Source organism: Podarcis pityusensis, assembly GCF_964106645.2.
Source record: "Podarcis pityusensis genome assembly, chromosome: 10".
In the NCBI taxonomy this organism is placed as follows: Eukaryota; Metazoa; Chordata; class Lepidosauria; order Squamata; family Lacertidae; genus Podarcis; species Podarcis pityusensis.
Genome location: NC_138035.1, coordinates 29,987,612 through 30,002,424, shown reverse-complemented (window position 1 = coordinate 30,002,424; position 14,813 = coordinate 29,987,612). Strand labels below are relative to the sequence as shown.

General features: G+C 45.2%; 1 protein-coding gene across 1 annotated transcript; it reads left to right on the top strand.

Annotated features, from left to right (window-relative positions):
• Positions 1-475: 475 nt before the first annotated feature.
• On the top strand, positions 476-14,135 carry LOC308457669 (arf-GAP with dual PH domain-containing protein 1-like). Its single transcript, XM_080971750.1, has 11 exons — positions 476-850; positions 1,896-2,026; positions 4,068-4,159; positions 4,256-4,338; positions 6,363-6,475; positions 6,738-6,884; positions 8,340-8,423; positions 9,161-9,223; positions 10,049-10,120; positions 11,724-11,955; positions 12,888-14,135. The coding sequence occupies exons 1-11, from the start codon at positions 757-759 to the stop codon at positions 12,914-12,916; spliced, it is 1,140 nt and encodes a 379-aa protein (XP_080827876.1). The 5' UTR covers positions 476-756; the 3' UTR covers positions 12,917-14,135.
• The last annotated feature ends 678 nt before the right edge of the window (positions 14,136-14,813 follow it).

Genomic DNA, 14,813 nt, shown 5'->3' with positions numbered 1-14,813 from the left:
CATCTATAGAGTCCAGTAAGGCCTCTATAGTCCAATCCCAAGTAAGGGTGCATAGGATTGCAGCCTAAGCTTTAAAAGGGGTTTGTATGCGTGCAATACTGTCAACTTAACATTTTTAGATTATAGTATTGCTGGTGGGAGATGAGAGTCCCAAAAACATCTCGGGGGCACCAGGTTGGCAAAGATTGCTGCAGGAAGACTTCTAGCCTTTGCCACTGCTTTGTTGTGTGGGCTTGGTCAAGCTACAATCTCTTGTCTCTTAGATAAGACCAATACCAGCTGCAAAGGGAGTGTTAGTGTAAGCTTAGGAGTGCTCTTAAGAATCTTTTTAACAAACAAGGGCATAGTAACGAATGTGGGTTGTGCTGCTTTTATCACTTTGCGTGCTGCTTGAGTTCCTTTTCTTGGGCTTGGCCTCTAGCCCTGTGAGATGTGGAAAAACCGGTTTTTATGTTTAATAGCTGTACTTCCCTTAATACCCACAGGCACAGCCTCCTTTGCCGCTTGCTGCTGCTGCCTCGCCTGCAGCTAACACCTCTGCCTGTGCTGCTTTCCCTTGCAAGCATTTTCTTACCACTCCAGCTGCCTCACACAGAGGCAGCTGTGTCTCTGCCTCTCCCTCCTTTAAAAGAAAAGAAAAAAAAACCCTCAAAAAAGTTCTCTAAATCTACCTCTTGTGCAAGGTGGACGTGTGATCACAGGTACCAAGGAAGCAGATTTCCGCTCTGCCCCAGAGGGTTCCAAGGCATTCCAGAGATGATGGCTACAGAAGATGGCAGGAATGTGAACAGCCTCAAGGAAGTGTGGAGCAAAGAAGAGAATGCCTTGTGTGCAGATTGCGGGGAACCTGGTAAATCAATTTTGGAGGCTTCAGGGCAGAAGTGGAGGGCAGCTAGCAAATGTGATGGATGTCTGAAGCAGTCAAAGAAATGACCGTTCCTTGGAAGGAGTGGCGGGTTGTGGGGAATTAATGAAGGAGAAGCAGCGCTGGCACGTTTGGGCATTGTGTTTTTATCTAGCCTGGAGCTCCTCCAGATAACTTATGCCTTGCGCAAAGCTTCCATGGAGATTAGATTATATCTGGTATTTGGTGAGTGTTTGTTCTGATTTGTTTGCGGGTATGTTATGTGACAAGGAGCGTTCATCCTAAAGTGTGCGCAGGGCATTCATATATATTTCCATTAATCATTCGTTCATTCCTTGCTGTTTTAAAAGTGAATTTGTTGTGCTAGGGTAGAGGTTGGGGACCTCAAGCCTGGGAGGCTGAATGTGGCCCTCTGTACTTCTCTGTTTAGCCCTTGCACCTTTCTCAGGCCACACCCATGGCTTCACCCCCTCAAGTGTTTCTGGCTGATTGGAAGGTGTTCTTGGATTCCAATAATGGTCCTTGGGTTGTTATTTTTACGAACCGCCATGTGACATGAAATCCCAGGGTGGGCCAAAACGAAGTGAAATATGGTATTTAGAAACAGTTTTGAACAATTTTCAGTCAGTGGGGCCTAAAATGTATGCCTCTCAAGGGTCAATGGGCTTGGTGAAGGGCTGCATCTTCAAAACCCTTGAAGAAAGCTTGACAATGAAGGTGACAGAAACATCTTTGTGGTGAGGGAATTCCACCACTTGGGGGCTGCTGCTAGCCTTGAGTTTGGGGCTGTCAAGATGGCGGATAGAGAGTGGACCTGTGCTCAGGTCCTGCTTGTGGGATTACCACAGGCATCTGGCTGGTCACTAAGAACAGGCTGATGAAGGGCCTTTGTCCTCATCCAGCAGGACTCCTCTTATATATTAGTCAAACAAGGACTCTCAAGAAATTTGGGGTGGGTGGGTTTGAACCTGTTTAGTAAATAAATATAATACCCAGTCTCCAACCACTGATACACTTTTATTCCCCTTAGACCCTGACTGGGCCTCCTATACTTTGGGCGTCTTCCTCTGCTTAAACTGCTCAGGGATTCATCGCAACATCTCTGACATCAGCAAAGTCAAGTCACTAAGGATGGACCACTGGGATGAAGGTCAGGTGCAGGTGAGTCTTGTGTCCCCAAGAAGCTACTCACTCGATAATATATTTGCATAGGAGATGCAAACAATTCGCCCCTCTTTTCTCTCAAGAATGCTGGGAGTAAAGAGGGAAGTGAAGAAAAGAAAAGAAAAGAGAGCACCAAGCTTCAGAAATGTAAGACTGGTAATCATGGAGGATGAGAAAAGGTTGAGTTCTCCTGAGGTTGCTGTGTCAGGGAAGGAGGGGACCCCGGGGCCTTGTAGAGGTCAAATGTCACGGTGATGTGGCTGGTGCATAAGCGTGGAATAGGGAAGATAGGGATTTGTGTTAGATGAGGAGTCACTCAGGTGGCTTCTTCCTCTCCTCCCACCAAAGCCTGGATTGCTTTGTGAGTGTAGCAAAAGGGTTTGAATTGTTTGTCACAGATCTGAAACAGTGAGCTGGGGCATAGCCACAGATCTCATTAGCAGGGAGTTCAATAGTGGCAGGATTTTGTGATCAAGAACAAAGCTTGCCAACTGCCTGAAAGTGACTGGTCCATGCTCAAGAATGAAAACATTTGGGTACCAGTCTAATAGACATGCAATTTTATTATGTGTACTTGTTTTTAATTTTTGTTGATTTCATCTGTATTTTTGGATGAGCATTTTATATTGGGGTGCACATAAATCATACATTTTAAACACCCCCCCCAAATAATCATGCAAACTACAGTTTTTTCAGGGTGTTGAGACTTGTAGCTTTGTGATGGGGTAAACTACAGTTCCCATGATTATTTTGGAGGGGGGTGTATGCTTTAAATGTGCTTTAAATCAGTGGTTCCCAAACTATTTCAGGCCACTGCCCTCTTGGTTCCATAAACTCATCCCCAGTGCCCCCTACCCTACAAAAAGCATCATTCAGAATAATGGTTTGCGTGACCCACTAAGGACGATAATAGAACAATAAAATTCAAAACAGTAACAGTTAATTCAAAATCCAATTGAAACAATTTAGTTTAACTAATTCAACAAAATTGATGAACTGGATCGAGTGATGCCAGCTTTTGAAAGTCATTTAACAAGAGTCTTAGATACATTTAGTAACTATTTCACTGTTCAGCAAATTCTAAATGTGTTGGATGCGCTTGATGAAGTGATACCAGTGTCTCGGTGTCTGGTTTAAAGTCACGTAGCAAGAGTCTTAAGTCACCACCTTTAGTAATCTGGAGTCTGTTTCATTGCTTGGAGAGAAGTTGGATGACCACACTAAAACCATGTTCCACAAAAAATGTTGTTGAAAATGCAACACGGAGCTTTTTGACCACTGTGCTTAGAAATTTCCTTCTGTAACCAAACCTCTTGGTACGATTTCTTAAGCTTTGGCTTCAGCTCAGTGCCATTTTGTAGCTCAGGGCTTGTCCACCTGTTAGATGACTGCTGTCCAAGTTGACCTGTGTGGGGTACAGGCTGGAGGGGTCAGTGGAGAATTCAGTCCTGCTGGCTGCAGGGGTCTCCTTTGTCAGTATGTTTCCCGCTTGGAATACACTGGAAAAACTGCACCCAGCAGGAATGAACCCTGCCCATCCACGGATATCACCCAGTAACATCAGATGATTGACAGGTGGATGTGTTTTGGAGAAATTGCCTTGCAGGCCAACTTGGACCCTTCGGCAGCCCAAGACTGGCATTCAGCCTGGAGGTTTTCTCTTCCCCACCAACCCACTCTAGCGTCTAGTTGGAGGACAGCTTTGCAATGTGTAAAATGGCCCCGATTCCACTGATAACAGAATCCCAGAATGTGATTTCAGCCTAAGCTCCCCATTTCATCGTGTTCTGATTTTGGGAGACAATTAGCTGTACAGAGAATGGATATTGTGCAGAGTTGTAGGTGACAAGGCTTTTGAAAATTTATGGGGTGGTACGTAAAAGTAGGACTACCCAGGAGAGCATCTCTGTCAGCTTATCATGGCTAGCTGGGGCTGATGGGAGTTGGAGTCCAAAACATGTGGAGGGCACCAGGTTGAGGAAGGCTGGCTTACATGAAAAGGGTATGAGCATTAACTTGTGCATCTTCCCCTTTTTAGTTTTTGATGCAGCATGGGAATGCAGTGGCCAAGGCAACGTATGAGGCCCATGTTCCTATGTACTATTACCGCCCAGTCCACACTGATTGCCAGTAAGTGCCGAATCTCCATCTGGGAAGGGAAAAAGGGTTGTGCGTTGTGAGATTTCTCTTACCTGTCACCATATCATCTCTCTCGACTTCCCACAGAGTTCTGAGAGAGCAGTGGGTACGAGCCAAATACGAACGGAAAGAATTCACGGAGCCAGGAAAACATCCGCCATATTCCAATGGTAATCCTTCTACAGTGGAATCAATCCCTCTGAAAAGCTAGCAGCCTTGTGACCAGTGCCAGATTTACATATAAGCTAAACAAGCTATAGCTTAGGGCCCCACTCTCTTGGGGGCCCCCCAAAAAATTAAAGGGGAAAAAACCTGTATGTACATTTTCAAAATATAAGATAAAAAACAAATAAAATAAAACCAATGTACATACAGCAACAATGTTTTGTGTTGTGTAGGCTCCTATGATGTACCGTAAATAACGGGCCCCGCCTGCTAGCCTGCTCCCTAAAATATCACTGGTTTGCTCATTTCTATATATTGGGTGCCTACATTCTGCATGGACTGGTTGCATGGCAATATGTGCAAATGGCTTTAGATACCTATTTGGTCCATAAATTATCATATAGCATACATTCAACACATAAAAAGTGACAATTTGTTGTTGACAAAGGACAGCTGGACATATAAAGGGCCCCATTACCTCCAGTAGCTTAGGGCCTCATCAAACCTAAATCCGGCCCTGCTTGTGACAGAAGAAGACAATTTGGCACATTGTTTTCCCTCCTTCAAACTCCCGGAGTGAGTCATGAAATGACATAATCAGGGCTGCTCACCAGAGGAAATGGTTTACCTGTGAAACAGGAAGAATTATAATTCAGTGCTTGTGGCCTGTATGTAGCAAAGGGTGTGAAAACAGAGTGGAAGACCATCTCTATGTGTGAATGCTTCCTCAGTGGGGGCAGGCAGAGCAGTTTTCACGTCCACCTTCCACCCTTTTAGAACTGAAGTACTTACAGCATGGCTGCTACTTTTTCTTATTGCAAAGCCTCCCCCCCCCCAAAAAAAGACTTCAGAAATTCAACTATGCTTTTTCCAGCAGCGTTGGAGGAAAGTGCTACCTGCTGAATTGTTGCTGTCACACAGCTGTAAAAAGACACAAGGAATGGTCAGAGGAATAGTGGAAGCTAGAACTTAAGTAGCTAGTCCTTAATAACCGCAGATCAAATAATTCCTCGGTCATCTCTCATCTAGGATGTCTCTCACCCTGACGGCATGGAGGAGAATGCACTGTGCTAAAATATGTAGACTTTTGGAGTAGAATGATGGAGGGGTTTGGTCTCTGTAGGTCAGTATGTATCTGCTGTACAGAAACCTCAGTGGTCAGTGCACAGGGGCCATAGCTCAGTGGCAGAGCCCCCCCCCCCTGCATGCAGAAGGCCCCAGGTTCAGTCCTCTTGAGATCTCCAATTAAAAGATGAGGGAGAAGGTGATAGGAAATACCTTTCTCTGACTGAGACCCTGAAGGACTATTGCCAACCAAAACAGAGAATATTGGGCTAGATCAGGCTTCCTCAACCTTGGCCCTCCAGATGTTTTTGGCCTACAACTCCCATGATCCCTAGCTAGCAGGACCAGTGGTCAGGGATGATGGGAACTGTAGTCTCAAAACATCTGGAGGGCCGAGGTTGAGGAAGCCTGGGCTGGATGGACAAATAGCCTGGTATAATCTGTTTACAAATGCACTAGGTAATTGAGGTGCAGGAGCAACTACACAGACCTCTTCCGGACGGCCTTTTCATTGAGCATTAATTCTTATTTGCTTGCATAAAGCCTATGCAGAGGTTAGGGAGTGTCTGGTCTTTATTGAGTATTTGTTGTGATTTGCTTGCAAGGAAGTTATGCGGCTGAGCATTCATCCTCCCGTGCTTGCGTGGTGTTTTTGCTTTTCCCCCTTAATCATTTGTTCATTCCACACTTTTCAGTGCATTCCCCCATTGCTTTCCTAGCTGCAAAAAGTCTCTCTCTCTGTGTGTGTGTGTTTAAGTGGATTTTTTTGCACTAGGATGACAGGGCACTTTAATCCACTTCAGTTGCATGAACCTAAATTCCCAGTATACGCTGGAATTTCTCCCACAACATAATGCAGTTTGTAGGCAACCCTGATACATGGCAGCTTCCTGTGTGTCTTGGGTTGTCTGATGTTTCCGTTCTGGCCAGTGCATGTAATCTCCAGCTTGCGTTTTCCTCCTAGGATTGAAGGAAGGGATTCTGTGGAAGCGAGGCAGAGACAACGGGCAGTATCTTCCTCGCAGGTTTCTGCTGTCCGAGAGAGAGGGCTGTCTCAAGTATTTTGTCAAACAGGATGTGAGTAGCAATCTACTTGTGTAAGTGCATCCCAACCCGGAATGGGCAACCTTTCCTACAGTCTTCAGAAGGATGCTTCAGAATTTCCTTTGCAGTACCGTAAGGAAACCGGAGTTGCCCTTGCATTGCCCCTGTCATCTCCCATCTCTTCACACTTTAAACTGTTAAGGGCCTGCCTGTTTTTATTTTTGCTTATGAAGCTCTGCAAGATCCCTTGTGCACTAGGGGTGTTGTATAAATACCAACATTCTTTTCTTTTCAGGCCAAAGAACCAAAAGTAGTTGTTAAAATTGACACTATCAATGCCACGTTCCAGCCAGAGAAGACAGGGAACCCAAATGGCCTGCAGATCACCTACTTGAAAGAGAATAAGACTCGCAACATCTTCCTTTATCATGAGGATGGGAAGGTACAGGGGCCGTGGCTAGCAGTATGGTGTGGCACTCTGTAGGAAATGGTGGAGAAAGCCTGGATTTGACAGAGTCAGCGTCTTCTATCAGAAGATGGTCTAGATAAGGAGTGACACAGGTAGATCTCGGGGTATTTCTGACTCAATAGCTTGACAACAGCAACAGCAAAATGACTTTATCCATCTAACTGGGCTGCTGAAATGAAGAAAGCTAAACAGGAGTGGTCTTCTGTGCGAAAGGCCTGTGAGCCTAGTTTCCGTTCTGGTGCCAAAAACATTCCTAGGCTCAGAAACGTGCTCAGAAGCAGCCTTTCTTCAATATCAGCTGCATGTGTTTTGCACCTGGCTCTGGCTGGTGGGTCTTAGGGGTTCTAGTAAAAAAACCAAGTAGACCCAAGAAGCCTGGGACTGCTCACACCTGGCATAAATTGTACTAGAGGTCAAAGTCCACCACTGGAGACAACCCAGATCCTTCTTGCTTCATGTCTGGGAATCTTTGGGTCCAAGGCAGACTCCCTTTCCTCATCTCTCACACTGTCAGAACAAGCATTGCCTGCAACAGCTGCAAATTAAATACAAGTCCTTAGCACTGCCAGTGAATATGGCCCTGGTAGGAAACTGTCGTGGGGCAGGATGTTGTTTGGATTATTATGAATTCTAGCTGTGGGAGATGTTCACTGATGTTGCCCAGGAACTTTCTTCAATTGGACTTTGGGTACCTCAGACACATGCTGCAAACTTACCAGGAAGAAAGTTCCATAGGCATAGGGAATTAGACAAATTCATGGAGGATAGGGCTATCAGTGTTTCCTTGTCACAATGGCTAAGTTCTGCCTACACTGTCGGAGGCAGTGTGCCTCTAAAAACCAGCTGCTGGGGATCACAAGTGGAGAGAGTGCTGTTGCATTTACATTCTGCATGTGGGCTTCCCGTGGATTGGCCGCTATAAGAGCAGGATGCTGGTCTAGATTGGCTTTTAGCCTTGTCCAACAGGTTTCTTAGAAACCAACAAGATTTGCTTCTGAGTAGACCTGAGTAGACCTGAGGGACGCGGGTGGTGCTGTGGGTTAAACCACAGAGCCTAGGGCTTGCTGATCAGAAGGTCGGTGGTTCGAATCCCCATGACGGGGTGAGCTCCCGTTGCCCGGTCCCTGCTCCTGCCAACCTAGCAGTTCAAAAGCACATCAAAGTGCAAGTAGATAAATAGGTACCGCTCTGGCGGGAAGGTAAACGGCGTTTCCATGCTCTGCTCTGGTTTGCCAGAAGCGGCTTAGTCATGCTCACCGCATGACCCGGAAGCTGTACGCCAGCTCCCTCGGCCAATAAAGCAAGATAAGTGCCACAACCCCAGAGTTGGTCACGACTGGACCTAATGGTCAGGGGTCCCTTTACCTTGACATACTTAGGGTCAAGCTTCCGGTTCATTGTTCTTTTGTGTGCCCTTCCTCTATCTAGGAAATTGTGGACTGGTTCAATGCGATCCGCGCAGTACAATTCCACTATTTGAAGGTGGCCTTTCCTGTTGCCAGTGATCAAGAGGTAAGGAAGTTATGGAACAAGATTGGGCTCCTTCAGGCAACCTGTTTATCCAACATTCATCCTGATTTTCTTGCACAAAGTTTGTGCAGAGAATAGATTATGGCTGGTCTTTTATTCATTTTGATTTCTTTGCAGGAAAGTTATGTGACAGCAGCATTCATCCTGATTGTCATGTCAGGTGTTTGTTTGGTGTTTACACATTGCCTTGTCAACCACTTGTTTATCCCACACTTTTCAGTGCATTCAATTTATTAGCTGCATTATCTTTTTAAAGTTGGCTTGATTTCTTTAAAAGTGGATCTCTTGTGCTGGGGCAACAGAGCACTTGAATCCACAAACCAAAATTTCTGGCATGTGCTTGCATTCCTTCTGCATAGCTTGCTTGCAAGGCTGCACTACAGACTAACTGGCTTCCTAGTGTCATTGCAAATCTAATTACGTTCAGCTCTTTGGCCATCTTTGACTCAAAGTGAAATTGGGTAGAGTGTGTGTGTTTGGTTGGGCCAGCATTAGGCATTTTGTGTGGGGGGGGTGTCTGTGGAGCTGGCATGTTTGGGTTTGGCTGGACAGAACTAGTTGTTTTGATACCTTGGGTAAAAAGATGTTTCCCCCCTACCCTACCCTACCCTACCCCACCCTATTTCCAGTCTCAGTCTATCCAAACCTCTGATTATGCATAGTGTTTGAGTGTCTTCCCAGCCATTTCTGATAAGTCAAAAGCTGTCCTTCTGTTGCAGCTCAAAAGCCGTCTGACTCGGAATTTCCTGAAAGAAGGCTACATGGAGAAGACTGGGCCCAGGGTATATCAATTTATTTATTTAGGTTTCTATATTTATTTTAAATCTCTGTTCATCTCAGAAGCTATTGCGAGGTGCCAATATGTTTTGTTGTTGTGTTTTTTTTAAAAAATCCCCTGCCCAAGGTTTAGCCAAGAGTAAACTATCAGCAAAATGAAAACAGCAAGAATGCGTCTTGCGAGATTAAGGTTGAGGCAGTCACACTGCTCCACTTCCAGTCAGTACATATCCCATAATGTTTTATACCACAAGCGTTCTGGTATATTTTTGTCCTGCTTTGGTATCCTCTAACACCCTCCCCCCCCCCCACTCCCCAGACAGCTTTAATGTGGTAGCACTGGGGAAGCACTGTAGAACAAATTAAAGTAGGGAAAAAATCCACTACAGTGGTACCTCGGGTTACATACGCTTCAGGTTATATATGCTTCAGGTTACAGACGCTTCAGGTTACAGACTCTGCTAACCCAGAAATAGTACCTTGGGTTAAGAACTTTGCTTCAGCATGAGAACAGAAATCATGCTCCGGCAGCAGCAGGAGGCCCCATTAGCTAAAGTGGTACCTCAGGTTAAGAACAGTTTCAGGTTAAGAACGGACCTCTGGAACGAATTAAGTACTTAACCCGAGGTACCACTGTACTAATGCATTATTATTGTGTTAAGAACTTGTTGTGGAATACCTGCAACAAACAACAGTCTGGGTGGGCCCTCTTAACTCTGTGCTACTAGGACAGATGTGATATAAGAATTGAATGCACTTCTAAAGCCACTATCGAAGATTGACCAGGAGAGGGCTCCCTCCTCTTGTAAACATCTCTGGTTCTTCTGCAGCAAAAGGAGTCTTTCAAGAAGCGCTGGTTCACTCTGGACCACCGAAGGCTGATGTACTTCAAGGATCCTATGGTAAGCCAGCAATTGGATTGCCCCTTATCCCCTCCCACCTCGCTCTGCTCTCAGTTCTTTACTATCTTACACTGTCTTCCAGCAGATGAATAGCCGTCTTGTGTTGCTTGAAACAGGAGCAGGGTTGCTGCCTATCAAACCGGCTCCTGTCGCCATGCTGATTTAGGAAACTAAAGTTTTAGTGCTTGCTTTCTGCCCGTTAGACTTTCGTTAAAGCTGGGTTTCCCCCCTCTCTGACCAGTGGCAAGCTCAAAACAGGTGCAAAGAGACAGCTCCTGAAACCTTGAACCGTGGGACTTGTTCCCCACAGGATGGCCCCCAACTTGGACGGCTTTAAGAGAGGGTGGGAGAAATTCATGGAGCAGACGGCGATTGGTGGCTACTAGCCATGATGGCTGTCCTCTGCATCCATGGTTGGAGGCAGTAATGCCTCTGAATATCAGCTGCTGGAAACCACAGGGTATGAGGGAGTGGTCTTGTGTTCAAATCCTGCAGGCACTTGGCTGGCCATTGTGGAAAAAAAGACACTGGGCTAGATGAGCCATTGGCAGGAACGGGGAACCACGTTTCCTTGGACTGTAGGCCCCATCACTCCTGACCGCTGGCCATGCTGGCTGGGGCTGATGGGACTTGGAGCCCAACAGCATGTCAGGCCATCTGTCAGAGATGCTTTATTTGAGATCCCTGCATCGCAGGGACTTGGACGAGATGATCCTTGCGGTCCCTTCCAATGTCATAATTCTACGATTCTATGATTACCTTCTAGAGGCCTATAGGTTTCTTATTCCTGTTATGGAGGGAACAGTGATGGAAAATGTCCACTCCCCCAGGCTGCTGCTTCAACTGTCTGAGCTGCTTCTGCTCCTTCTAACATTAAAGGGTGGGGTTTAAGATTCTGGCACATCATCAAGCTTTACTCCTTCCCCATTGTGCCGCTACACACCCTGGGAAACTGTTTCAGCGACCCCTTCAGAGTTTTCTCCCCCCCCCCAATCTTTTCTTTTTTAAGTTTTACATTTCAAATTTAAATTCAAACATTAAACACCAACACCATCATTTAGGATTCCCTGAATCCTTCGACTCCCCTCCACCCTTCCATGGTTACCACTTTCAATCTTTTTTCAACTGCTTCTCTTCTTTTTTCTATTTTTCTTAAATAATCCATTTTTACTACAATTTTTAGTATATTACAAGCATCCCTCAAATCCTGCCAAAGTTTTTAGTTACTTACAGTGTTCTCTTAAATACTGTACATTATAAATTTTTCTGATTCCGTCTTAAGTTCTTCTCTTCCTGGTTTCTGATTTTCCCAGTTGATTTTGCCATTTTGTCATACATAGTCCATCATCTTCATCAACCATTCATCTCTGGTCTGGACTTTGTCTTCTTTCCACCTCTGGGCCTGTAGTATCCGCACTGCTGTCATTGCATACATAAATAATTATTTCTGCTCTTTTGGTATATCTGCACCTAAAATTCCTAATAAAAAGGCCTCTGGTTGACGGCCCCATCAGAGTTTTCATCCTGGTCCAGTGTGTGCTCTCGGTCGCTAACATGGACCGGAATCCTAAGGCATGTCTCCTATTTCTCTCCTACCTTGCAGGATGCTTTTGCGAAAGGTGAAGTGTTCATAGGAAGTGATGGGCATGGATATGGTGTCCGGCAAGGGCTGCCAACTGGCACGCAGGGCACCTTCACCTGGCCGTATGGCATCACCATTATCACACCTGACCGGGAGTACCTCTTCACCTGTGAGACTGAGAGGGAGCAGCAAGAGTGGATTGCAGCCTTCAGGCACGTTATAGAGCAGCCCATGACACCCCAGGAATATGCAAGTAAGTGTCAGAAAGGCTTTCTTCTTGGGCACTTGAGTCTGAGGGATCTATATTGAGAAGTAAACTGCTGTCAGTCATATATATATATATATATACATATATATATATATATTCTAATTTACATTTCAAAATATTCATTTAAACATCCTTAAATCAATGACTTCCCTTCTTCTCTTTCCGTGGTCCATTTTGCATACCATACATCCCTGCATGTTTTACATGAACTAAACCATTCTGTAATCCATTGTTACATCCATCAAAACTTATTTACACTGTTGAATTTATCTTAATGCTACCAGCGTTTTTAAATGAACACAATTTTCACCCATATATTCAGTAAACATTTTCCAGTACATTTAAATGTACATTCTTCTTGTTCTCTTATTCTAGATGTTAAATCTGCAAGCTGCGCTTATACCATCATCTTCCCTGCCTCTCTGTCTTCTTCTTTTCTTTACCTGTTGCAGCTAACTCTTCTTTTTACAGTGAGTGTGCTGCTGCATTTGGAGCAAACAGTTGTTCCCATTCTCTCCAGTGCTCAAACTGCCCCACACCTGTTTGCTTTGCTTGCAGCAGTGCCTCGACTGTAAAAAGTTTTTTTTAAAAAAGACACTGGAGACTGCCAACTATTGTGGGGACATTGTTTTAGGAAACCCAGAGGCTGCAGTGCCTCTGACCTGTGCCCCAGAATCTGGTCTTGTTGGTGCTTCTGTGGCTGACCTCTGGAAACCCCACCCTGACTTCTGTGATTTTACCAGGCACTGTCCACATCCTTGAAAGCTTGTCTCTGCATCCTTAAGAACTAGAAACTTAAATTATGAGATAAAACAAAAGCTGCATTCCGTGTGCCCAACACTAAATACTGTTTGAGAATATACGTAATTGCAGAACTCGTCCATCCCTGCTCTGATGCCTGCTCTGTTTTCCTACAGTTGAAGCTTATTTCAAGCTGAAGCCCTAACATCTTTGAAGGAGAGAGACTTGCTGCTTTTCTACTTGTTGGTCTGCCCTCTTGTGAAACACAGAGTTAAAGAAGGCACCCTTTCTCAAAGAAGCTGCTATGCTATATACCAGTGCCTCATGGTTGGGATCCATTTGGACAGCAGAGCTTTCTGCCATTTTGATCAGCGACGGATCCAGACGGAAAGCGCAGGAGCTGATCAACCGAGGCATTATTTGTCCTGTCCCACCACAGGCCTGGCAGACTTGCTTTCTATTGGTCACACTATATGCGGGGGCCCTCCTCCATGGCTTACTACTGCTTACTGCTGGTTGGCTACTGTCTATTCAAGGCTTCAACAGGAAGATAGAAAAAACCCACTTATCAAAACAGCTGTGTGTATATGTACCAAACTGATGAGTATTTTATTTTGCTCCTGTTTCTGCTGCTGCCCCATGTCTCTCACTCTCTGATTATTCTGATGTCCTGGCTGCCAGGTTTCCCCACTTTGCTATCTATTCAAAACCATGATAAACCTGCTATCTTTCTCTTGACTTCAAGTTCCCAGCAGCCTGCAGCAGTGCTTGTCTTCTGAGTTCATATTGTTGCCTCCAGTAGAAAAACGAGGACTGTCCTGAGTGCTGAGACTGTTCTGGGTGGTCCAGTCATGCAAGCCTCCCTACCAAAACTGATCAAGAAAACACACACACACAGTTGCATTCATGTTCTTTTTCCATTGATGTCAATGGGCAACCCAGCCACTCCACTGCCTGTAACTTCTGTGTTTTCGATTCAAATGTAATGAAATTTCAAGGTGTTCTACTTATCTCCCCAAAGCATCAGACCAGCCAAATAATTTCAGGAAGATTGGTCAAAGGGTATCAGTTTTATAAGGCATTGAAAATATCATTGCATATCCTCCAAGGTACTCCTAATTTTCAATGGAGAACCAACCACCTATTCCTCTGCTTGTAACTTGGCATGATAATTTTGGTGTGCCTTTTTAATAGACCCCATTTTATACCTGACAGATGCATTGATCTCTCTGCCTCTTGTCCTCTCCACATCAACTTTCTATGACCTGTATAGGCTGCTCCAGACTGTTTCTGTTTCTTCATCCCAGCGGAAATGAGTGAAAAATAATCAAATGAAAGATGTTTTTGTTGTTGTTCAGAACTCTTCAATTTGAATTCACATATGTTATCCTAACTGAAACAAATGAAACTAATGGGGCTTGTTCCTTTCATTTTCCATTCCTTTTCCGCAATGAATGTGGAGATAGCTATAACAACACAACTTGCTCTTCTTTATAGACAAGCTCTTGAGGATTCTTGCCAGCCTGCTTGACCTTCTTCTCTGATCCAGTGGGCTTCTCCTTATATCAATTAGCCCTCTCTGCCAGATGAAGAACTCGAATTCAGGTTTCTCTGCCCAATTATTTAATGTAGGCAGAGGAAAGGCAAGGGTTAAAAGTCCATCAGGCATAGGAGCCAACTCCTAGGGGGTGAGGTCTCTTTGCCCCCCAACAAAAGATATGAGGGGGCTATCCTCCCCCCCCCAAGTTGATGGGCATTGCCATTCAAATAGTGTGTGTGCGCTGTGTCATGTGATTATCACATGACAGGTCAAATGCGTGGCAAAGTATGAGCTGAGACATTGATCCAACAAGCAACACTCTTCCTCCCGCTCCTTTCTGTTGAAGAGCAGGGAGGGCACAAGCCTTAGCCCACCTGAACCTTCTCCAGGCTACCTGCTCCCCTGACACTGCTCTGTCTCAGACATTTTGCCTCCCTCACCCTGTTCAGACCCTCCGCCAGGTATTCCAGCTCCCTGATCTCTCCCCTCCTCTTCAGGATTAAACTGTCCCCCCTGTGACATCCCTGCAGGACTGATGACAGTGGGGGGGGGGGCAGCTTTG